The sequence below is a fragment of the Bubalus bubalis genome, chromosome 22 (genome assembly GCF_019923935.1).
Source record: "Bubalus bubalis isolate 160015118507 breed Murrah chromosome 22, NDDB_SH_1, whole genome shotgun sequence".
In the NCBI taxonomy this organism is placed as follows: Eukaryota; Metazoa; Chordata; class Mammalia; order Artiodactyla; family Bovidae; genus Bubalus; species Bubalus bubalis.
Genome location: NC_059178.1, coordinates 51,175,936 through 51,201,272, shown reverse-complemented (window position 1 = coordinate 51,201,272; position 25,337 = coordinate 51,175,936). Strand labels below are relative to the sequence as shown.

Sequence of the window (25,337 nt, the reverse complement as noted above, 5' to 3'; positions counted from 1 at the left end):
CGCTTGTAAGAGGGAACTGAGGAAATAAGAGAAGGCAGATTGACATGACATGTTAGCATCACCAAGTGGGAGGACTTTCTCAGGATCCAGAATTGCTGCAGTGGGAGGTAGTGGATAAGAGAGTAGATGCTTGAAGTAGATTTTCAACAGCAGCTCAGAGTTAACAAGACAAAGGTATGTTCATAAGAATCTATGACAAAACTGGGGCAAAGAAACAGATCATTAAAGTCAAAAAGACTAAGAAAGCGAGAAGCCAGATACTAATCATCATGCCAAAAGTGATGGTAGAAAAAGACAAAATAATCTGAGTACTAAAAGACTCAACAAATCAGTGTGATTACTGTATATCTGGTGGTGGATAGCAACAGGAAAGGTTTTGAGTCAAGTGTGGTGATACATTCTGCCAAGAGTTGAGAGTTTGAAAGGGAAAAGAAAACTACTTTGAAAATGGTAATGGGAGTACAAAGGGTACTCACCCTCACCTCCAGGACCTGTGCTACATGAAACATGAGAGGAAAAATGCATCTCAACTGAATGTCCTTATACCCGCTACTTACCATCTATTTATTGCAGCTAAGTGTCAAATCAAGACATTCTATTTAACCTGTCTGTCCTATTTGCTGACCTCAAGAACATTTTTCCTTGAGTTTGGATCCTTTTCTATCTATAAAGCTTTACTGAAATAAAAAACATGTGTTTTTCATAAAAAAAAAAAAAAATTCTTCCATTTCTGTCAATTTCTTTTTTGGCCTCCATTCTGTCAAATCCATTGTTGCCTTCTCTCTTCTTACTTTCTATGTCATCCAAGTTTCCCACAATTGACCACTGACACCTCCTTAAAACACATTCTCCTTTTGCCTTTATTAATATCATGTATTCTTTGGTTTTCTCCTACATTACTGCCTGCCCTTTTCAGGACCTCAGATGGTTTACCCTATCCTCCGTGATCTTTAATTACTTCCCCCAAAACCTTTCCCACACATCCCCTTCTCTTTGAAAAAAAAAACATTTTTCCTTCCATCTTATATGGCCCTGTAGATTAACTCAATTCTATAATTTTGATGACCCGTACATTTATATAAAAATCTCCTTGGCCAACCAGACTTACTGAATTACTTGCTTAGTAGAAGCAGACATAAATAAACAATGTGAACTGAAATGTGACATTCTCAGACTGCTCTTCTGTCTCCTAAGGTCTCCCACGCTACCTCCTCCCTCCCTCTTTACCACCTGAGCAAATGACATCACCTGTCACGTGGATGCTCAAGCTAAAAACATAGATTTGTTTCTCTCTCTTGTCCCTGTGTCAATTTGTCAGTATCTACTCTCAAGTGCAGTCATTCCAGCTACCACATACGAGCTTAGATTGTGCATTATTCTACTTTTTATCAGCGTACTTCCATTCTTACCATCTACAATCTACTTTCCACACAACAGCCATGCAAACAAGGACATAAATTTTCTGTTACACAGAAAAGCCAAATCTTTTCTTAAATGTTGCTTTAGTCAGCCAGTTTATGCCATTATTTCATATTATTAATATATTCTCTTTATATATACCTGCGACCATATACACATATATTATCATATATATAATTCAATGATAATAGAATAATTAATATTCATGTTTGACAAGAGAATAAATACCCATGCATCAATGGAGTCAATACTAAAAAGCCTGTTCATTTTTTTTTTTCAGTCAACTGTGGTAATGTTAGCATATTCAGGAACAAAGTAACTTCTAGATTCTTACAAAGCAAAAAGGCCTTGAACTTGCCACATAGCTCTCTAAATGAGTTCATGTAATTCCTCACAGACTAAAGTTAATAACTAAAACATCTGGCTCTATTATCAATAGTCTCAAAGCTTCCCAGTATTAGAATAAAGGACATTAAACTCAAGAATTCATTTAATATGTAAAATATCTCCAATTTCTGTTCACCTCATAGAAAAACCCCTATATCTTTAAGGAACAGAGTTATCACCTATGCCTCTATAAGTTTTGAAAGAATGGATACTAGAGTTTCTATTTTCCGCATATTAGTCATTTCTAAATCATAAACTCGGTAGCTTCCACTTATAAGCTATGTGGTAGCTCTAGTTTTAACTCTCATCTGTTGTTGTTATTTAGTTGCTCAGTCATGCCTGACTCTACGACCAGATCAACTGTAGCCACCAGGCTCCTCTGTCCGTGGGATTTCACCGGGCAACAATACTGGAGTGGGTTGCCAGTTCCTTCTCCAGGGGATGTTCTCTACCCAGGGATCAAACCCATGTCTTCTGCATTGGCCAGTGGATTCTTTACCACTGAGCCACCAGGGAAGCCCTATAACTCTCATTTAGCTCTCACTAAATAGCCAATGGCACCCCACTCCAGTACTTTTGCCTAGAAAATCCCACGGACGGAGGAGCCTGGTGGGCTGCAGTCCATGGGGTCGCTAGAGTCGGACACGACTGAGCGACTTCCCTTTCACTTTTCACTTTCATGCATTGGAGAAGGAAATGGCAACCCACTCCAGTGTTCTGGCCTGGAGAATCCCAGGGATGGTGAAGCCTGGTGGGCTGCCGTTTGTGGGGTCGCACAGAGTCGGACACGACTGAAGCGACGTAGTAGTAGTAGTAAATAGCCATACACACACACACACAAATATACATGGTATTTGATAATTTGTGAATCATTCAGATATTCTTATATCTCCTTTTCACTCATTCACATATTCAGTAACTAATCTGGAGAATCTGCCTGTGATACTCTACTTCAGGAAATATGGTATATAAACAAAGTGTTTTGAAAGACAGCAATTTAAACGAAGTATTCAGGAGGAAACCAACAAATTGCTGTGCTCAAGTAAGATGAAGGGAACGAGGGCAAGAATGGGGAAGAGAAAGAGGAATTAACTTGAGAAGAGATGGAAAACTCTGGCAGGGACCAGGAGTAGACAAAGAACAGTTATTGTACTTCTTAATCACAAGGACTTGGGATCCCCAGCATTAAAGGGGTCCCTAGTTTCTACCAGCCCCTCTGGATATGCAAAAAGCAGGGATTTCTGTATGAGACATTAGTTAATGATAAAGTTACCTAAGGAAAAAAAAATTCCTTAATCAAGAGAAATAAAGAAAATATAACACTTTTTAGAGTGAGTGGTACAAATTGTCTCTGAATTAGTCTGGCAGGGCTGAGTGAGGCCAAGAGAGAAAAAAACACTCTGAAGAAGTTCAGAGCCGCACACTCTTTGTAGCTCCGGATCTACTGGTTTGGGGACAGAGAAATACAATTGCCAATTAGAGGCTGAACGGGAAAGGAAAGGACTGGTGTTTCTCTAATCATGACCCAAAGTTATCTTTAATGCAACTTCTGCTGCAGTTAGTGGTGATTGCACACTCACAATGATCCTTCTAGTTTCTATAAATTACAGCCTAAAATACTTGACCTCCTTCACTGGAGGTTGGAGCGACCAATTAAAGAGATCGCTTCCATATTTTTGCAGCACCAGCAGTTAAGGTTTCTGCTCTCTGTATTTATTATGCAGACGCCTCAAAAATCTCAATATCCAGTCTCAATCCTTTTCCTGAGATTTCATAAACTACCCCAAATACCGGCAACATCTTCTGTTAAAGGTCAGTATATCCAAAAGCAGATTCATCAACCTTTCCCCCAACAGTCCCTCCCCCTAAATAGACTAAGAATTTAAAATATATACATTGTTTCCTAATCCTCAAACAGCTATGTAAGGTCATGTAACACACTTTCACTTGCATGCCTAATGTTCACCTGCCCTTAATTCTTATTCATAGAAACCTGGTTATGTCAGAGGCAGGCACGTGTCCAGCTGAAAAACTACACTAGCTAGCCGCCCTGTAGATGCAGTATCCTTACATCTGTGGGCTTTCCATGGCTCAGACAGTAATGAATCTGCCAGCAATGCAAGAGATCCAGGTTCGATCCCTAGGTAAGGAAGATCCCCTAGAGAGGGGAATAGCTACCCACTCTGGTATTCTTGCCTGGAGAATTCCATGGACTCTTAGCAAATGAGATGCAAAAGAAAATTTACAGGTTGAGCATCATTCCAAAACTCCCTTAAGGATAGGAGACAACTGCTAATTCACCTGGCATTTGATTTTGCCCCTTCCCCTCTATCTCACCTGGGATACGACCACACTAGAGAGCAATCCAAAAAGCATCTTGTAAATACAAGGTGATGAGTGCCTGGTATAAGAGGCCAAGCCCTTGATGACATTATCCTGCCTATTTGTCATTCTTTGATTGCCTGGTACCAGACTTCTCACTGATACGTCATTAGTGTTAAGCTTTGTTCCTACCAGCCAAACACAATTTCTAAGGCAAGCAGGGACCATTATTGCTGTAGTTAAGGACTGGACTTTAAAGTCTCACAGCTGATTGTTGATGGGGCCAAGATTTAGAATGGTGTTTGTCTGCGCCATCTTTCCAATAAGTACCATATTGCCTATAGATGAGCTTTTAGTCTCTGCTACCTACATTTCTAGAATTCAGCTTTACATTATTTTTCCCCACTACTCTATCTAAAATTCTAAGATAGTCACACTGACATATTAATGGAATAAATGACAATATAGCATGTATCTCCATTTTGGTGCCTTTTCTCATGTTGGTCCTTCTTTAGTCTGATCTTTCCTCCTTCCAATTATTGTACTCCTACTATTCCTTGATGAAATCCTCAGGCAGTAAAGCACCAAGCCATCCCAATTATTGGATTGGCCAAACGTTCATTCAGGTTTTTCTGTAAGATGTTACGGAAAACCCAAACTTTTGGGCCAACCCAATACTTCAGAAATCACGCCTTTTTAAGGTTGTGGTATATATGACTCAGGAATTTCACTACAAGCTCTCTGTGCTATTTATATATGCCACCATGAACCACAGACTGGGCATTTAAAAGGTAATATTTATAGCCAGGACCCTGCCACAAACCTATTGTACCAAGTTGGACTTTTCATTCACCATTTGTATTCTTTATCTGCAAAATGAGAATATTTTAAAAGATGGTTTCTCATTTCCAGATTTAACATTGGAATTTTTTTCTAAGTTTTTGCTAAGATCTCTCCTCCTGCTAGATAGCAAGTGGGCTGGGGTTGTGTCTTCTATATCTGAATATCCCCAGTGTTCTGCACATCTGCAACAATATCAATCCTAAAAAATGCCTGTAGTTATCGATGCTGCTGTTCAATAAGCTATGGAGATCGATTAAAATGGTCCTCTGTTTTCACAAGCAGCACGCTTGTCACCCAGCTATTGATATGCACGTTGATAGTCACAAAGGGAATATGGAGGTGAGCAGGCTGGATGAGCACAAAGGCTTCAGTGCTACTCCCTGGGTGGAAAAGGTAACATAATAAATAGGCATCGACAAATCTGATCAATAGAAATGATTGAATCACTTGAATTGAAGCCTTAATTTCTTAATTCACGCGTGCACGTGCATGCGCGTGTGTGTGTGTGTTGCTGCCAGCAATGTCAGGTTTTGATACAGAACCTGCTGAAATCTTAGAACCACATTTTCTAACTGTGTGACTGGAGTCATGTTTATTTATAAACTGTGCAATGTTAATGCTTGCCTTCTAGGGCTTTAATGAGAAATAAATTACTTCAAGATAAGCTGTTGTTGAGTTCAGTACTTAGCGATGCCACTGTTTGCAGCCTCCTCCCCATTTTCTAACAAAGGTATCTCAGTTTTCCTTTAGGAATTTCAACCTTCTCAATCTCACGCAACCTTGATGGGGCCTCACAATGAAGAGGCCCAGGACTTCCTGGGTAGGAGGACATGTGTCCTAAGACAGGACCACCCCGCCCCCAAAACTTTCTTAAACAGAGCCATGAGGGGAAAAAAAGCGGCCAATGTTTCATCCTCTGTCACATTCATAAGAGACTGTCCGCGCATTCTTGCTACTCATATTTATAGAGAAACCTTCCTCCTCTCTTTTCGAAAGACTGGCTGTTCAAATTTCCCTTTAATTCTGTGAGAAATTCACATGTAATTTAGATTAAAATAATATGTACAAATATATGCATGTATACAAGCCACTGAAAATACAGTGAATTATTCAAACACCCAACTTGTGCTCAGACTAGTCACACTACATACTGTAATATCTGATACTATCTTATCACCTTTTATCAGAGGGAATATCAAAAGAGCCTGCTGATAAGTATTATTATGATCCTTGAACATAAATACAACTCTAGTTCTGTATTTGGATTGTTAGAAATGCCAAAAATGATCCCCATTACTTTTTTTCTTAAGCTGGGGTATAATTGCTTTACAATATTATGCTCGTCTGCTGTACAATGAAATGTATACATGTATCCCTCTTCCTCTTGGACTCCCCCTCCCACCCACTCATCATCCCACCCAGCCAGGTCATCACAGAGGGCTGAGCTGAGCTGAGCTGTACAGCAGCACCCCACTAGCTATCTATTTTACACATGGTAGTGCACACACGTCAATCCCAATCTCCCAGTTCATGCCCCTGCCCTGTCATCCATTACTCCTTAATCAAGCTTCTTTGCATCTGGTCTTTGTAATATCATGTTTCAATTCATTGGCTATTTTAGGCAGCAGGATTTTGGGCTTGCTGAACTGCCTGCAGCAATAAGTGCTCATTTCATAATATAGCATTAGACTCGAAGGATATAGCTACCTAAAACATGGACTTCCCAGGTAGGCCAGTGGTCAAAAATCCACCTGCCAATGCAAGGAGACACAGGTTCGATCCCTGGGTTGGGAAGATCCCCTGGAGAAGGGAATGGCAACCCACTCCAGTATTCTTGCCTGGAGAATCCTATGGACAGAGGAGCCTGGTGAGCAGTCCTAAAGACTCAGGAATAACTGAGTACACACACAAATGCATACCTCAAACACAAATAGACCTTACACAATATTTTTGGCTTGTCCAAATTCTGCCACCCCTCGAAGTCCAGCTTAGGCTATCAATCCTTCAAATGAGGTCTCATGTCCAGTGAACTTGGAGTGATTAGTATTTTTCTCACAATTTGCCCTGTGAAAGCTCTGGTAATTTCCCCACCATGTACTGTTTAACTTCTATGGAATCTTATTTCTTCAACAAGATTGTAAGTTCCTTGAGGTCAGAGGAAATGTTTTATTCATCTGTTTTTTTTCTGTATTTTTCCAGTGTCGTGCACAAAGCAGGTTCTTAATGTATGTGATTCATTGATCAGTCTGTGAATGCTGACATGAAGAGTTAATAGTCCTCTAGACACTACGCTGCTCTTACAGTTTTTTCCCATCCTACTGATGAGAAACAAGCGAAGCTTTTACTATTCCGAAAAATGATCAGAATCAGCGGAACACAAATCAGTCTTTCCAAGTTCAGTAGATAAAGCCTGATATTTGGTACTTGGGGCCAAAATTTACAAGAAATGGTAAGCCACTACGTACAAAACAAAATGTCAGAAACATTCTGGCCCTCAATTACCGACTTGTGTTTTCAAAATTTCTCTTTTTTTCCTAAGTAATCTCAATCACCTAATTTCCAGTTCTGGCTTCTAGTTTTCATATCAGGAAAGAGGAAACAAAGTATGCAGGCAACGGTGGGCCGGGGAAGCCCTCTGGATGGTGTGCAAGCTGTAACAGACAAGGCAATCCACAAAGCTGCTGTACTCCAGCCAATCACTGGGCTCCGGGCTCGTTCAGTCTTTCACCCTGTTGTTACTATATGGCTGGATGGCATCACTGACTCTATGGACGTGAGTCTGAGTGAAGTCCGGGAGTTTGTGATGGACAGGGAGGCCTGGCATGCTGCGATTCATGGGGTCGCAAACAGTCGGACACGACTAAGTGACTGAACTGAACTGAACTGAAACAGTTAGAATGGTAAGGTTTCAGTAGTAACATAGATGCCCTGATATTCTTTTAAGGAAAGGGCAGAAGTGCAAAGCTTTAAGTTGCTACATTAGTGGAGTAGGTTAAAAAAAAAAAAAATGCTGGGTAAGGCATGGATCATATGGCAAGAAGACCTCCATTTACCTTGCTGGAGGCAAGTGAATGCATTTCTTTTTAGAATTCTAATTTCTTGCCCCATATACCAGAAAATATTCCAAACACAAACAGCATATGCTAGATTTCAGTACCACGCTACAAAGAATGTCAATGAATTCAAACACTAATTATCCACTTTCCCATACTCGTTTACAATTCAAATATTATCTGGCCTAATGTTAAACAATTATGAGGAAACAAATCCTGCTTTTCCATTCCTCTGAGAACTATAATATCGCTAAAGGTACAGGAGCACAAAGTTCACAATTGTAAGAGTCTCCAGCTTCCATCTCAACCTGGAGATTCACTTTTCCTAGGATCTCAGCAGACTGTGGAATCTGCTCGTCCACTGGCATCTGCAGAAGAGCTTATATTTTGATAATTACTTGAGTGCCCAATGCAAATATATGTTTATGTCTATTAAACAACTATGCAATATTTACTACTATATCTTGGAAAATATGTGAATACAACACAACCTTCAGTGGATTGCCAATATAGTTCCTTGTAAAATATGTCTCCCTTCATTGACTTTACTGACCTTGAAATAAAAATGGTATGAAAACAATAAACTATAATAAAGCAATGTACAGGGATAATACTTCCTAATATTTCAGTAATGATTGACAGTTTAAAAGCATCAGTTACTTTCCCTCTCCCTTAATGTTCAAAATATTTGGGCTAGGGCAAGGACTGCAAGTGCTGCTTTTCCTTTTTATTGGGTTATATGGAAATATCCCCTAAAGGCACTCGGCAAACAGCAGAAGAAAACCAATCTTCTAGAGAATATTATTTCTAGAAGTTCCCCTCAACTCGCTGAGCTACACAATGAGGAGACTGGCCTCTTAAAGGCTATCATAAATGGACCAGGAGAAAGAAATATGTGAGAGAGAAGTCCAGAAACAGATAAGCTATGAGTGATTGTGCTGACCTTATTTAAAAAAAAAAAAAAAGGAGTAAGGCAAAGCAATGTTGTAGGAATATGAGCATAAATCTAAGTCAAATTACTTTTCAAAAAGCAAAAGAGAAATTCACAGGCACACACAAAATAACATTTAATTCAACATTTAATTCAACGTTGAACAAAATGCTTATTTGTGAGATTTAGAGATTAGAAAAGGATGTAAGAAGCACTGACCTAAACTTTCAGGATCACCTTTATTAGTTTTAAGAAACTAAAAATGAGGTAAAAATGCAGTGCTAATGAGCTGATGGAGGACACAGAAGTCTTTACCTCCAAATTCAGCAGAGTTCACCCTTTGGCCTTTTCTTTCTCTGTGCCCCAGGGAGCAGACATGGAACTCACTTCATCTCTAACTCAAGTCACTACCCACTTGGTCCTACTCTCCCTTCTCCTTCCCCAAATTACTATGTGATACTGCATTTTTTCAAATAAAATATTATTAAAAGTGAAATATTTACTCTAAAAGGCTCTAACAGAATGATACACAAGGAAATGGATAAAGAAAAAAATTATAAAATACCAGTAAACCAAAATTTTCTTAAATCCTCTCACTAGCTTAAGTAGTGAACTATCATGTATATTACTGTGTCTATTTTTCCAATCCTCAATTTCATGAAAGCCTTCTCTCTTTCTCCCCATTAAATTAAGTGATTTAAGCAGAAGTCAGGCTCTCCTGAGCACCTGATCTATGACTACGATTGTACTGTGGTTGTTTGTTCACAGGGGAAGAAGACAAGTATATCACTAGTGTTGTGATGCCATAACAAAGCTCAAATTCACGTCTCTGCACATTAATAGGACTTAGTGGATGGAGCTGAACTTAAGTCTGGGAACTTTCTGACAATACAGGCTGGGCTTTTACAGGGAAGAGAAGGCTTATTCCATCTAAGTGCATCTGGAACTCATAGATATTCTAGTGCACAGAAGGTTATATTCTTAGAAATGCTTTATGATCACTGTGTTAAAAATAATACAGCTACTACATAGCCTGAATTTGTTATATAGACAGAGAAGCAATGAGTATGACTTCACTTTTGAAATAAGTTATTTTATACAATTCTTTACTAGACTATGATATTCATGTCAAACAAAAGAGAAGGAAAAGAGAGCACTAATTACATATAACCTCTCTCTCTATATATGCTGATTATTATTTGTATATTAATGATAAATTGATATTTAATATCATTAAATGTGTGTAATAATTTACTTATATAAATAATAAGGCTAAGCCTATTATTTGAGGGAGACAGAGGATTATGAGCTCTTCTTAACTAAAAATCATTGTCTAATGTGTAGATGTTTTTCATGACACTCTGCAGTCAATGTCCAGACTTCTTTCGTAAGGTAGCTCAAAAGCACTTAGCATTATTAAATATCAGTTACACCAGAGGTTCAATCGGTGGTTAGTTGAACATATCTCAACATAAAACCTTCACTAATTTTTGTGAAATGTGAAAGTACAAGTTGCTCAGTTGTGTCTGCCTCTTTGGAGCCCCATGGACTATACAGTCCATGGAATTCTCCAGGCCAGAATATTGGAGTGGGTAGCCTTTCCCTTCTCCAGGGGATTTTCCCAACTCATGGATTGAACCCAGGTCTCCCACATTGCAGATGGATTCTTTGCCAGCTGAGCCACAAGGGAAGCCCAAGAATACTGGAGTGGGTAGCCTATCCCTTCTCCAGGGGATCTTCCTGACCCATGAATTGAACCAGGGTCTCTGGCATTGCAGGTGGATTCTTTACCAGCTGAGCTACCAAGGAAGCCCACTTTATAGATTTTATAATCAAAATCCAGATCATGAAATAAAAATGTGTTACTTATGAACCCAAATTAAAACATGAAATACAATCTACTTTCTAGTATATTCTATATAATCACTTAGATATTAAATATTTACTTGAAAAAAAACATATTTTACCATATGTATATGTATGTAGCTCTTAGATTATAAGACTATAGGTAAAAGGTGTGACCTGTAATGCTGTGATATTTTGGAATGCTTACATATCATTATTCTGTTAGTCCCACAGAGTTGGTTATAACAATGTTTCTACTCTCTATACAGACCTATTGAAAGAACATTTTAAAATAGTCCTTGTATATAAATAAGGTATATTTTATTTTTAATAAGTAGATTAGACTAATAAACACATACTATCCATACAGACCAATATATAAAAGGATCTGTTGAGAAATTAATCCCCAATTTAAATTGTTTATCAAATTAGTTTTCTAACATAAACTTTTATCCTACAATGAGGACACACATCACTTTCTCTTTGATCACAGTTTGTGTTGCAAAAGTGCTCAGGATAATGGGCCGAACAGGAACGTCAGCTCTGCTTGTGGATGACAACGGTGCCTAAAGACAGCATTGCAGGACTTCCCTGGTGGTCCAGAGGCTAAGACTCCATGGTCCCACTGCAGGGGACTCAAGTTCAATCCCTGGTCAGGGAACTAGATCCCACATGCTGCAACTAAAAGATCCTGCACACCGCAACTGAAGATCCCACATACTGCAACCAAGGCCCGCCAGAGGCAAACAAATAAATAAATGTTAAAAAAAAAAAGATACAACATTGCCACACAATAATGGCCTTGGATAATCAGGTGACATATTTTGGAATTAGTAAAATGTTGAGCGGTTCTGATCCTGTTTCACTTCTGCCATGATGGCTCAATACATATACACAACTGGTTTCTATTTGCTATAACCCCAAGCTTCCCCAGCGGCTCAGTGGTAAAGAATCTGCCTCCAATGAAGGAGCCACAGGGAATGTGGCTTCAACCCCCGGGCTGGGACGATCCCCTGAAGGAAAGACAACCAGCTCCACTATTCTTACCTGGAGAATTCCATGGACAGAGGAGCCTGGCTGGCTACAGTCCATAGGATTGCAAAGAGTGAATCAGACACAATAGAAGCAGCTGAGCACTCACGATCCCAAAGCATCATAATGTAGAGACATGAGTTGTCAACAAGGGCACACTGTTACAGAATTATTGAAAAGGACAGCAATGAGCTCTTACCTCACTGGGCTGTTGGAAGAATCGGGGTCGTGAGCTGCTACGGTGCCAATAATATTCCCAACTTGGGTGGCTTCCGACACCTCCATGGGGTAAAGTGGTGCAGAAAACACAGGGGGCTCGTCCACGTCTTCCACAATTATCTTCACGGTTGTCGTGTCACTGAAGGGTCCCAAGCTCAGAAAGCGGGGGTCAGCATCTTTGTTTGCAGCTTCTATCCGTAGCGTGTAACTTGTTTTGGCTTCAAAATCCAAGTCCTGTAAAGAAAGTTGTTAGGAAAATTAAATTGCCCATTAAATACTCAGAAAAGCAGAGCCTTTTCACGTATGCATGTCAATAAGCACAGTACGGACTCTACCAGGAAAATGTACCATCAGCATTCAAAAACAATAAATAATAATGCCAATCAGAGTCTTTGTGGCTTTCTGGCTCACAGACGATGGTGAGTGCTTTTGAACTAACTTAATCCACTCTGTGTAGTACATTGCATAAGTAAATGCAGGTCTTTAGAATATTACTGGAACAACAACTGATATGATATAAAAATCTTTTCCAGCAGGGACCTCCAGGTAGTATTCATCAACCATGTAATTTCCCTGCACTATCTAGGAGTGCATGTTGAAAAGGGGGAAAAAGATAACTTTCAGTTGAATTTCTCATTTACAAGGTCATTTTCATTGATTTAGGGGACTCCTTTACAATCCTAAGACTTCCCAGGTGGCGCTAGTGGTAAAGAACCCGCCTTCAATGAAGGAGATATAAGAGATGTGGGTTCAATCCCGGGGTTGGGAAGATCCCCTGGAGGAGGGCATGGTGGCAATCCAGTATTCTTGCCTGGAGAATCCCATGGACAGAGGAGCCTGTACTGTCCACAGGGTCGCAGAGAGTCGGACAAGACTGAAGCGACTTAGCACACACGCTTACCATCCTAAACTTTCAAGTGTTGCGAATGCAGCTGAAGCAGAAGAAGCGGCATACTGTAGTTATACAGCCAGAAAACATAGCTGATTCTTTTTTTTTTTAACTTTTTATTTTGTACTCGGGAACAGCAATTAACAATATTGTGAGTTTCAGTTGAAAGGACTCAGCCATACGTGTACCTGTATCCATTCTCCCCTAAACTCCTCTCCCATCCAGGCTGCAAATTAACAGAGCACAGTTCCATGTGCTATACAGTAGGTCCCTATTGGTGGTCCATTTTAAATATAGAAGTGTGTACATAGCTAATTCTTCTTGATGAAGGGCCCATTGCTTCTTCCTTCAATATTCCACCATCACTATACACAGTCTCTATTTATATTAAACGGTTGGCAGTTATAATCTCTCTTCTATAATGTTTCAACAGGATTAACATGCTAACATTTTTCTCAAATACAGTGACCCAAGTCAAACCATATGGTAGCTTTAAAAATGTTTTAAGGACAGTTGTGTGTACTTGTAAAGCACCATCTGTTAAAAAAAAAAAAAAAAAAAAAAAAGAATCATATGCCCAACATGTGGAAGCTATCTGTGACAACAGTATGCTTCTCTTTCTTCAAGAGGTATAGAGAGCTCCAGCTTGTTGGGACTTTCGATCTATCCCGCCACTGAAACACTGTCCCCAAATAACTGTTACATTTAATGCTATAAAAGCAAAAATTTTAGAAAGAAACCAACAGAAATCACAGCAAATATATAAAATAATGTACTGTAAAGCAACTATACCCCAATTGAGAAAAAAAAACCCATAAACCTTAAAAAAATATATATGTCATTTTACATGTATTTAATTTAAAAGAGCAGTGAGAAAAATTAGCTAAATGTATTGCTGCAGAACTACAGTCTAAATTTATAGTCATGTGTATGGGCATATGTGTGTACACACATATAGGTATGTATACATTCCAATTCATTCCAGAAGGATGTGAGACTAATTAAAGGGATGGCAATATATAAAATGTATATACACTTAATAACACACTCTATGTATATGTGTATATGCTACATGAGACATAAGAATTTATATACCACTTACATAAAATATATTAACATATATATACCTTAAACCAATACAAAAAATAGGTTTATAATATCTAGACCAGAGAGCATTTATTGAATTATCTGCTTAACATCTGTCTCATCTAGTAGACTGTAAATTCCAGACTGTTTTCTTTGGTACTAGCATTCTTAGTGTCTATTCAGAATTTGATACATTGAAAAGCATCAATATTCTTAATGAATTAGAAAAAGATAGAATCCAGATATCCAGTCCTCAAGAGCCTTGAAAATGAGCTGAATCTTTGCTCCAGAGAATCCAGAAGGTTGAAGTGAGAGATGGGGGAAGAAACAGCCAGGTATATTGTTTTTCTTGACCAGAAAAACTTCATATAATTACTATGGGAAAACCAAATTTTAATTCTTCTCTGAGGTTTCACATGAAAATTCTGGGACCTCCCTGGTGGCTCAGTGGTGAAGAATCTGCCTGCCCATTCAGGAAGAACGGGTTCGATCTCTGATCTGGGAAGATCCCACATGCCATGAAGCAACTAAGCCCGAGCACGGAAACCATTTTTTGAGGCTACCATTTTTTTTTAAATACTCGAAAAATATTTCTAGCCCAATGGTTGTCAGCCAAAGGTGAGAATCAAAACCCCTCGGGGAACTTTCTAATACATTCCTGGCCCCTTCCAAGATTTTGATTCAGCAGATCCAGGATGAGTCACAAACATACTCATTTTTAAAAGGTTCTTCAGGTCATTGTGATGCAAATACTCTTCTAAGAAACTTGATGGTTCAGTGGTGGTTTAATTGCTAAGTCGTGTCTGACTCTTGCAAACCCATGGACTGTAGCCCGCCAGGATCCTCTGTCCATGGGATTTTCCAGGCAAAAATACTGTGGAGTGGGTTGCATTTCCTTCTCCAGGGCAGCTTCCGGACCCAGGAATCGAACCCGGGTCTCCTGCATTGCAGGCAGATTCTTTACCGACTGAGGTACGACGGAAGCCGAAGAAATTTGACTTCCTCATTAAAATTTTCTTGGGCCCATACATGCAATCCAATACTTAATTGGGTTCTGCTAAAAATAAAACAAAGCATTCTTATTTACACAAATACATTCACTTAAGACACTCTCAACATACACATAGCTTAGATATGAACCCATTCAATTTATTCTTACATTACTTACAAAACTGGTAAGTTATGAGAAAAATCCTATTTTTATATATTCTGTGACTATGTTAGATAAGACGAGGTTAAAAAAAAGAAAAAGAAAAAAGCCTGTTTACCATCTGCTTTTTAATCACTTCAAAACCACAACTTTTAAGATATTCATGCAGGTTTACCAAAAGGGACAGCAAGTCTTTCTGTATTCAAGTAAAAGTTTGACTGACTCATGAAAGAATAATTTAACATTTCCTGCACAAATGAATGCAATTATTTTATGGCAACTTTTTTTTTTTAATGTGTCTAAAAGGCAACAAGATGCAGTGAAGACATCTGGATGCTGCCAAGTCATAAAGAAACACAGGATCATGCATGAAGATTGGCTGCCTAAAAGCTATTATGAAAATAGAACCATAAAAGAATTCTTATGAGAGCCCATGAATCAAGATTCCAGACGGAAGGAATTGCCACACAGAATGATTTTCAGAGCAAATCACAATAAGCCAGTTTTCAAAGAGGGGTGTGGTGTGATAGATGGCAAATTGAAGAAATGACTTTTGCAGGAAAATGTTAATTCCTGCTTTCTCTTTCTGATTGATTTCTACATAAGCAATACATCCCATAACTATTAGACTTTGCCAACAAAGGTCCGTCTAGTCGAAGCTATGGTTTTTCCAGGAGTCATGTATAGATGTGTGAGTTGGACTATAAAGAAAGCTGAGTGCCAAAGAACTGATGCTTCTGAACTGTGGTGTTGGAGAAGACTCTTGGACTGCAAGATCAAACCAGTCAATCCTAAAGGAAATCAGTCCTGAATATTCTTTGGAAGGACTGATAGTGAAGCTGAAACTCCAATACTTCAGCCACCTGATGAAAAGAACTGACTCATTTGAAAAGACCCTGATGCTGGGAAAGATTGAAGGCAGGAGAAGGGGATGACAGAGGACGAGATGGTTGGATGGTATTAGACTCGATGGACAGGAGTTTGAGTAAGCTCCAGGAGTTGGTGGCGGGCAGGGAAGCGGAAGCCTGGCATGATGCAGTCCATGGGGTCACAAAGAATCAGACACGACTGAGCAACTGAACTGATTAAACTTCATGAGCAAAGCTATACTTGGGGAATGAAAATTAAAATAATAACCAGGGAAAGAAGAAGGAAAGGGAAGGAGTTAAAGGCACTGTTTAAACACAGTCTATTTAATATTTGAAACTACATACCACTGGAGACTAGATGTATTTGGAAATTTGACCAAAACACTGTTCAAAACGCAGCCCAAAAGAGCAAGAATTCCTAAGAATCTGAACTCAAAATTCCATCACTTAGACCCAAATTAGCAATGCCATACAGAAGTTGCTTTATCTGTCAAGTGTCATCTATGTCAGAGACATTGAAAGAGAAAGCTGCTTGTTGGCCATCGTCCCTCCTAAATAATGAAATAGCATGGTATAAATTTATTGCCAACAAAAGATGATGAACTTTGGGATGAAAAAGCAAGCATAATAACTAAGACAGTGGTCAGCAACCTTTTCCTGTAAAGACCAGACAGTAAATAATTAGACTTTGCAGGCACTATGGTTCTCTGCCACATGAAAATGAACTAGCTTGGCTGTGTGCCAATAACACTTCATTTACAGGCACTGATATCTGAATTCTATGTCACTTGCACATTTCATGCAACATTCCTTTTTCTTTTTATTCTTTTTTCCAATCATTTAAAAACATAAAACTATCCTTAGCTCTTGAGTTGTCTAGAAACAAGTAAGCAGCTGTTTGCCAATCCGTGGTCTAAGAAGCCCCAGATAATAAGCTTCTCTCTCCAGACTAGAGGTTCACACCTCTTCCTCCCACCCTTTTTACTCCACGTAAAATGAATTATTCACTATATACAGCGCACTTGGTACGTTTCCAGTGTGTATCATCTGCTGTTCCTCCTTCTCATGGAACTCTGTCTGCCATTTCTCTTATAGGAATCTTGGAGATTGCATGTGTGTGTCTCTGTGTGTGTGTGTGTGTGTGTGTGTGTACGATAGCCTGTAGCCCTCCAGGCTCCTCTGCCCATGGAATTTTCCAAGAGAGCACTAGATGGCTGGATGGAGCGGGGTGCCATTTCCTACTCCACGGGATCTTCCCAACCTACCTGTATATCTTGTGTCTCGTGCATTGGCAGGTTGATTCTTTAACCACTAGCACCACCTGGGAAACATATCTTCTTTATGAGTGATTCGATAATAAGACTTAAGACTTTTTTATATTGAGAGAGAGGTACCTTTAAACAGAAAGTTTTAGGCACATCTTTAAAGCGCATTTTAAAAGATGCAAGGTTGATAGTATTAAAATTAAGTAAAAGTTGCTACTATTGAAACTAGCAAAAAGCTCCAGTGAAAGACAAAGATTATATGTGTACTCAGGGACAGACATTGGAGAAGGCAATGGCACCCCACTCCAGTACTCTTGCCTGGAAAATCCCATGGACAGAGAAGCCTGGTGGGCTACAGTCCATGGGGTCGCTGAGAGTCGGACAGGACTGAGCTACTTCACTTTCACTCATTGGAGAAGGAAATGGCAACCCACTCCAGTGTTCTTGCCTGGAGAATCCCAGGGACGGGGGAGCCTGGTGGGCTGCCGTCTACAGGGTCACACAGAGTCGGACACGACTGAAGCGACTTAGTAATAGCAGCAGGGGCAAACACACTATGTAAATTCTAAGCCATGCCCACCACCCATTCCCTTTCTGCTAGAACAAACAGGCATCCTCCAAACTCGAAGAGCAATAAGCGCCCTGTGTTGGATGACATCATCACATCTTGGTAGCTGCCTACCTCACCAAGTAAGTAGGGTTGCTGTGAATTATTCATAAATGTAAAGCATCTAGAACAGTGATGGACACAGAGCAATCACTGCATAAGCATTTGCTGTTACTACCGTACTATTATTAGTGCCATTATTTCCTGCTAGATTATGAGCAAATCAAATGGAAAGTAAAGACTACATCTTTTTCTTCTGTTTTTCCCCAGGACACCTAGGCCTATGTCTTTGGCAGCATTAGTTTATAATATTCATCTTCTGAATTAAAAAGCATTAACTATCATAAACAGTGGAGTCTTATCAGTTTCTCTCTGCCACTATTAGCTTCCTTAACAGTAAAACCTTAGTTAAAACAGCATCTTCAATTCATTTAATAAAATCTCTGCACTGAAATTTTTTTCTTCTTTTTATAGCTTGGTTTCTGGTCTACAGCCAAACACACTCTCATGAAACTCAATGGCCTTCTTTTAGGGCTTGTACTTCTGGTCAGTCCTGTTGTTGATGTTTCAGGAACTGATCCAAGTTACATCCTTCTGGAAATTCTTCAATCTGTTCCTGTAACCATCACATGGTACCACCAGGGCTGTTCTGTGTGTCAGTGTACACATGTGTTCCTGTCTATATATTTAGTGTCTTATGTTTAATATGGATTTTGTACAGAAGCACAGAGACCGTTCATCATCCTTAAAAGCATTTCTATCTCTGGCACTTTCAGCTGTCCTTTGGATCAAAGCATTAGACTCTGTTGCTTTCAATATCCTCCCTACTTCTTGATCAAATCAATATAAATCATTTTTACTAAGTAAATGGGCTTCAATGAGACTGTACCAATGGAAAAAAAAAACCACAATCATAACCTGCCCTTGATGATTATCTGACTGTAAATTAATCGACTACTCAGGAACTTAGCTTGGAAAAGCTTTCTCAGCAAAGAACAATTTTGTACATTTAAACAGTTTACGAGTTCTAAAGTTTTTCCCTTTTCCAAAAGCAAAACATGCCATTATTATGCACAACTACACTGCAGCCTTCCTTTCTCCCTTCCCTGAACTGTGCCCTCAGGTTGACCAAATGCAGACAAACGTTTCCTTACTCCTGACCTCCCTTTTCTTCGAACCAACCTTCAGCAGAAGTCTTGCTCCAAGTTATAAAACTACCTGCTATAATGAACACACAAGAAAATGTACATTGACTTTGTGTAAAACAAATACAGTGTGATCTAACTCACCCCATTCCACACACACATACTCCAGCCCTTAAAAATTCAAGTCTTTGTAACCTTTCTTCCCGAACTACAATATTCTTGAAGTCTGCCTTTCATGTTTAACTTTGTCCAGTGACATTTGTGCTTTGACAGTTGCAAGTGACTTTTATCACTACACACAGCTTTTGTCTTAAAATGTCTGTGAACTACAAAACCTATATCCAGATTTGTGCACTAAGTTATTTTTTATAGAGAAGGCATCAAGGGAAAGGTGTGTTCCAAAATATTATATATAATAATAAATATATTTAACTAATAATTAACAAATAATTATATTTAACTTATATGCAGAGTACATCATGTGAAATACCGGGCTGGATGAAGCACATGTTGGAATCAAGATTGCTGGGAGAAATGTCAACAACCTCAGATATGCAGATGACACAACTTTAATGGCAGAAAGTGAAGAGGAACTAAAGAGACTCATGATGGAGGCGAAAAGAAAGAGTGAAAAAGCTGGCTTAAAACTCAACATTCAAAAACAGAAGATCATGGCACCCAGCCCTATCACTCCATGGCAAACAGATGAGGAAAATGTGGAAACAGGGTCAGATTTCATTTTCTTGGGCTCCACAATCAATGCAGATGGTGACTGCAGCCACGAAATTAAAGGAAGCCTGCTCCTTGGAAGAAAAGCTATGACAAACCTAGACAGTGTATTAAAAAGCAGAGATATCACTTTGCCAACAAAGGTCTGTATAGTCAAAGCTATGGTTTTTCCAGGAGTCATGTACAGATGTGAGAGTTGGAACATAAAGAAGGCTGAGCACCAAAGAACTGACACTTTTGAACTGTGGTGCTGGAGAAGACTCTTGAGAGTCCCTTGGACAGCGAGGAGATCAAAGGAGTCAATCTTAAAGGAAATAAACCCTGAATAGTAATTGGAAGAACCAATGCTGAGGCTGAAGCTCCAATACTTCGGCCACCAGATATGAACAGTCAACTCACTGGAAAAGATCCTGATGCTGGGAAAGATTGAGGGGGAGAGGAAAAGGGAACGAGAGGATGAGATGGTTGGATGGCATCCCTGACTCAAGGTACATGAGTCTGAGCAAACTCTGGGAGATAGTAAAGGACAAAGAAGCCTGGTGTACTGCAGTTCATTGGGTCGCAAAGAATCAGACACGACTTGGCGACTGAACAACAATAACAACAATATATATATATGTTCAGTCTCCAAGTCATGTCTGACTCTTCGCGACCTCATGGACTGCAGCCTTCCAGGCTCCTCTGTCCATGGGATTTTCCAGGCAAGAATACTTGAGTGGGTTGCCTTTTCCTGCTCCAGGGGATCTTCCCAACCCAGGGATGGAAGCCACATCTCTTTTGTCTCCTGTGTTGGCAGGCGCATTCTTTACTATGTCACTGTTGATGCCTTCATAGATGTTCAGGGGTTAAGGGGGAGAAAAAGAAGAGCTCTGAAAGTTTTTCCAGCTCTGTGGGTGTCCTCTACAAAGTACTGACCCTTTCCTATCTCACTGTGCTAGATTTTGAGATCTATGATAGAAGCCAAGTGTAAAATCTTACATTTGTCCAGCAGGTAATAATTGTCTGAGACAGGTAAGAGAGATTCACTGCCTGCTGAATGAAGGGGAAAAAAATTAAGAACAAATTATTTGAAACATAGCAAAATGTGCTTAGTCACTCAGTCATGTCCAACTCTTTGCCACCTTTTGTACTACAGCCCACCAGGCTCCTCTGTCCATGGGATTTTTTTTAGGCAAGAATACTGGAGTAGTACTAAAGAAAGCTGAGTGCTGAAGAATTGATGCTTTTGAACTGTGGTGCTGGAGAAAACTCTTGAGAGTCCCTTGGACTTCAAGGGGATGCAACCAGTCCATCCTAAAGGAAATCAGTCCTGAATATTCTTTGGAAGGACTGATGCTGAAGCTGAAACTCCAATGCTTTGGCCACCTGATGCGTATAACTGACTCATTTGAAAACACCCTGATGCTGCGAAAGATTGAAGGCAGGAGGAAAAGGGGACGACAGAGGATGAGATGGTTGGATGGCATTATCAACTCAATGGATGTGAGTTTGAGTAAACTCCAGGAGTTGGTGATAGACAGGGAGGCCTGGTGTGCTGCAGTCCATGGGGTTGCAAAGACTGAGTGACTGAACTGAACTGAAGTAGGTAGCCATTCCCTTGCATCTTCTGCATCTCCTGCATTGCAGGCAAATTCTTCACCTGCTGAGCCATTGAGGGAGCCCCTTATAGCAAAATACGTAAAAGCAAATACAGAATAAGCAGTAAAAAATTAATGGGTGGGTCTATGTCCATTTTATATTTTTATGAGGGTCATTATTTTAACTTTCAAAAAACTCCATGTTAACAGCTAATTCTCTGCGCTTGATACAGTCATATTTTATATGATGATTTACACTACCTAAAAAATATCTAGTGCTTACAGGTAAACTGGGGCCCTGAGAACGCTATTATGGATAGTGCAGGAATGTTTAAGCCTAAGACATTAAATCGTGTCAAGATATTAGGAATAAGTATACATATATCAAGAATTATTATTTTTATTATCTAGCCTCACAAGTCCCCTCTGACCTTCATGAGTACTTACATTAACATTTTAACCTAGATTTAAAGATCACTGAATATTTTTTAAACAGCAACTCAAGCAGGTATACCTAACACATCTCTATTTTGTAAAAATTTTTTTAAAAAACTTTGACGATCAACTAAATGTGTTTACATTTCAAATTGCTAATCGCACTGTCTAAAAAGAGGTAGTACCACAAATTGCTGAATATATTCCCCAAGAACAATGCATATTTATACAGTCCTTAGCCTGTGCAGGGTATAGTTCTAAGAGTGAATTTAGGTAGGCTGTTTGAATTTTATAAACAGAAGTTAGGAAACAAGCCTTGCAAAAATGACTGTATTTCTGCCCAACATCAAAAACCTGATTCACAGTACAGCTCAGATTGATTCTCTACTTGCTGATGTCCATATTTCCCAGCATGCACTACTGACTGGACCACAAACTTCAGTGAAAGGATCTCCATCACTTTCAGGGAAGCGAAACCCAGATTATGGCCCAAACACAGTTTATGTTTCTCAGGGGATCTTTATGAAATAATGGCAACGACTAAACTATCTTGCGCCACACGATTGCTCTGTGAGTCATGCTGACAGTGGAGAGGAGATTACAGCGGCTGTCGGCTGACCTGAGAGGCACCCTTATTTTTGCCATTTCATGTAAATGTAACCTGAAGGTTTTTTAGTTTCTTTGGAGAAGAACTGGGACCCAAGATCTTTCATCTTCTTTCACAGTATCTACAGTATTTTTTTTTTTTTTCTGTAGTCCATGGCATGTGAGATCTTAGTTCCCTGACCAAGATTGAAACTGTACCCCCTGCATTGGAAGGGTGAAGTGTTAACCAGTGAAGAGGTCCATACAATATTTTATAGCGTCTCTCTTTCCATATGCTTCACCTCCTCACTCCTTGAATCTGAGCCACCCAGTCCTGCTTCAATCAATATAATGTAGTGGAAGTGATGTAGTGTCAATTATGGAAATCAGCTTCAGGAGAACTTGCAGCTTTTATTCCTGCCGTTCACGGAACAAACCCAGATTAGCTACTGGCTGACAGGAGGCATGCTTCCATTCCTTCTTATCATCCCGGCAGATAGACAGCGACCTCTACAGAGGAGCCCACATAAGACCACCAAAAACCCACCCTGCTGAACCCCACCAAGTCCTGACCCATGAAATGACAACCTAAAAAACACTGTTTTAAAGCACTAGCTTTGGGGTGACTTGTTGGGTAGCAGCTGAAGCAACCACAAAAAGGAAGAGAATAAGAGTGGGTGACTTCGCTTTTTGACATCTGATGGCCAAATATAAAGGGAAAATGAAAAAAAAAAAAAGACTAAATAAACTAACGGCAGAGAGATCAGATCTATACATGGAAATTTCCATGAACTCCAGGCCCTCTATTCTTCAGTTCAGTTCAGTCGCTCAGTCGTGTCTGACTCTGCAACACCATGGACTGCAGCACGCCAGGCCTCCCTGTCCATCACCAGCTCCCAGAGCTTACTCAAACTCATGTCCATTGAGTCAACAATGCCATCCAACCATCTCATCCTCTGACATCCCTGTCTCTTCCTGTCTTGAATCTTTCCCAGCATCAGGGCCTTTTCAAATGACTCAGTTCTTCGCATCAAGTAGCCAAAGTATTGGAGTTTCAGCTTCAACATCAGTCCTTCCAGTGAATATTCAGGACTGATTTCCTTTAGGATGGACTGGTTGCATCTCCTTGTTGTCGAAGGGACTCTCAAGAGTCTTCTCTAACATCACAGTTCAAAAGCATCAATTCCTCAGTGCTCAGCTTTCTTTCGGAGAAGGCAATGGCACCCCACTCCAGTACTCTTGCCTGGAAAATCCCATGGATGGAGGAGCCTGGAAGGCTGCAGTCCATGGGGTCGCTGAGGGTTGGACACGACTGAGCAACTTCACTTTCACACATTGGAGAAGGAAATGGCAACCCACTCCAGAGTTCTTGCCTGGAGAATTCCAGGGACAGGGGAGCCTGGTGGCTGCCCTATGGGGTCACACAGAGTCAGACACAACTGAAGTGACTTAGCCTAGCATAGCATAGCATAGCAACTTTCTTTATAGTCCAACTCTCACATCCATACATGATTCTATTCTAATCATTGCCTTATGGATTATGCCCTGTCTTTACTATATAACACAGATTCCAGGATCCAACAATCACCTCCCTCTATTGATAATATATGCAAATCCTTTTATTGATCTACATATGAGTTTTTATTTCCTTTCTTGATCAGTTATTTTTAAATTCTCTTAAAATACCTTAATCCCAGAAGACTACAAAAAATGCTTTTTCAGAATCCTTCTCTGCCCTGTTAACTGAAGTCTGTCAGTTTCACCAAGTAATAACTAAAAAATTATTTTCCTCATTTTATATGCATACTTTATGGTGTTCCCAATTGTCCCCTTCATTTTAATTACCATGCATATGCTATGACTCCCAAACCTAACTCTGTACTCTAGACTTCTCCTTTGAGATAAAACCCTTATTCATGACATTCTAGAAACAGTTACCTAGATGTCAGAGGTAACGAAAATGTAATATTACATTTTAATCACCTCCACACTCTCATTCTGAAGGTGCAACACATTTTTCATCTAGTTGCCCATACTAGAATCATTAGTTTTATTCTTAAATTCTCTCTCCAACTTTCCTTACATAATCACTAAATCCTCTCTTATCTATTTCTTAGATATCTTTTCCTTGGAATCCTACTCATTGAAACTAATCTAGGGAACAACAACCAGGGAAAAAGAAGGAAAATTGTACCTTATCTGTGACTTGTCCTAAGCAAAAAAAGAAAAACAAAACATAAAAGGCTCACTGGAAAATGTCTTTGACATACACATATTCTGAAAAGATTATTCTGATAACTGCCAAAATAAAACAGAAAATACTCCTAAGGAACAGTCTTAGTCCCTTAGTCTATCCTGTGCTGACATTCACATTAGTATCAACTTTCTTCAAAGACAGTTAATTTCTTATTTTTTAAGACCTTAAATTCATCTCTAATCTTGACTGTTCAAAAACAAGTACATTTATACCTTAATAAGCAGGTAACAGTCTCTATGCACACAGCCATGTTCATAAAGATTAGAATGATGTTAGGATCGCTTCTGATACACAGCAGCAATGGGTTGAACAAATTGGAAAATATTAATCTGAAAATCAGACATTCACTAAATTAGTTACTCTATTAATCTTATCACATCCAGCCTTCAAAACTAAAACCCGAAATGTATGTTTTTTCACAGTCAAAGGGCACGAAGATCTTTGCTCCATTTTGAGAAACGTGCATCCACAGCAGCAGGCTTAATTAAATAACATCTTTGAAAGAAAAAAAACTGTAATGAAAAGAAGAAAAATAAATTGGAAATGTTGCTGGTTTCATTTTTCTTCACCACACATCAGCAGCATTTATGAGATACTGAAATACACACTTGACTCTAAGCATTAGCCCCTCATTACTGCAAGCAGCAGACAAGGACACGTTTCAATAACAAGACAGAAAACCCAGAGCTCAG

General features: G+C 39.5%; 1 protein-coding gene across 4 annotated transcripts in view; it reads right to left on the bottom strand.

Moving 5' to 3' along the window:
- CDH7 (cadherin 7) overlaps positions 1 to 25,337 on the bottom strand; it is a 139,662-nt gene that overhangs the window by 26,016 nt on the left and 88,309 nt on the right. For all 4 annotated transcript variants that reach the window (XM_044934463.2, XM_044934462.2, XM_044934461.2 and 1 more), the window contains one exon: positions 12,032 to 12,285. In XM_044934463.2, the coding sequence (XP_044790398.2) occupies positions 12,032 to 12,285 (254 nt within the window). The remainder of the gene's footprint in view (positions 1 to 12,031; positions 12,286 to 25,337) is intronic.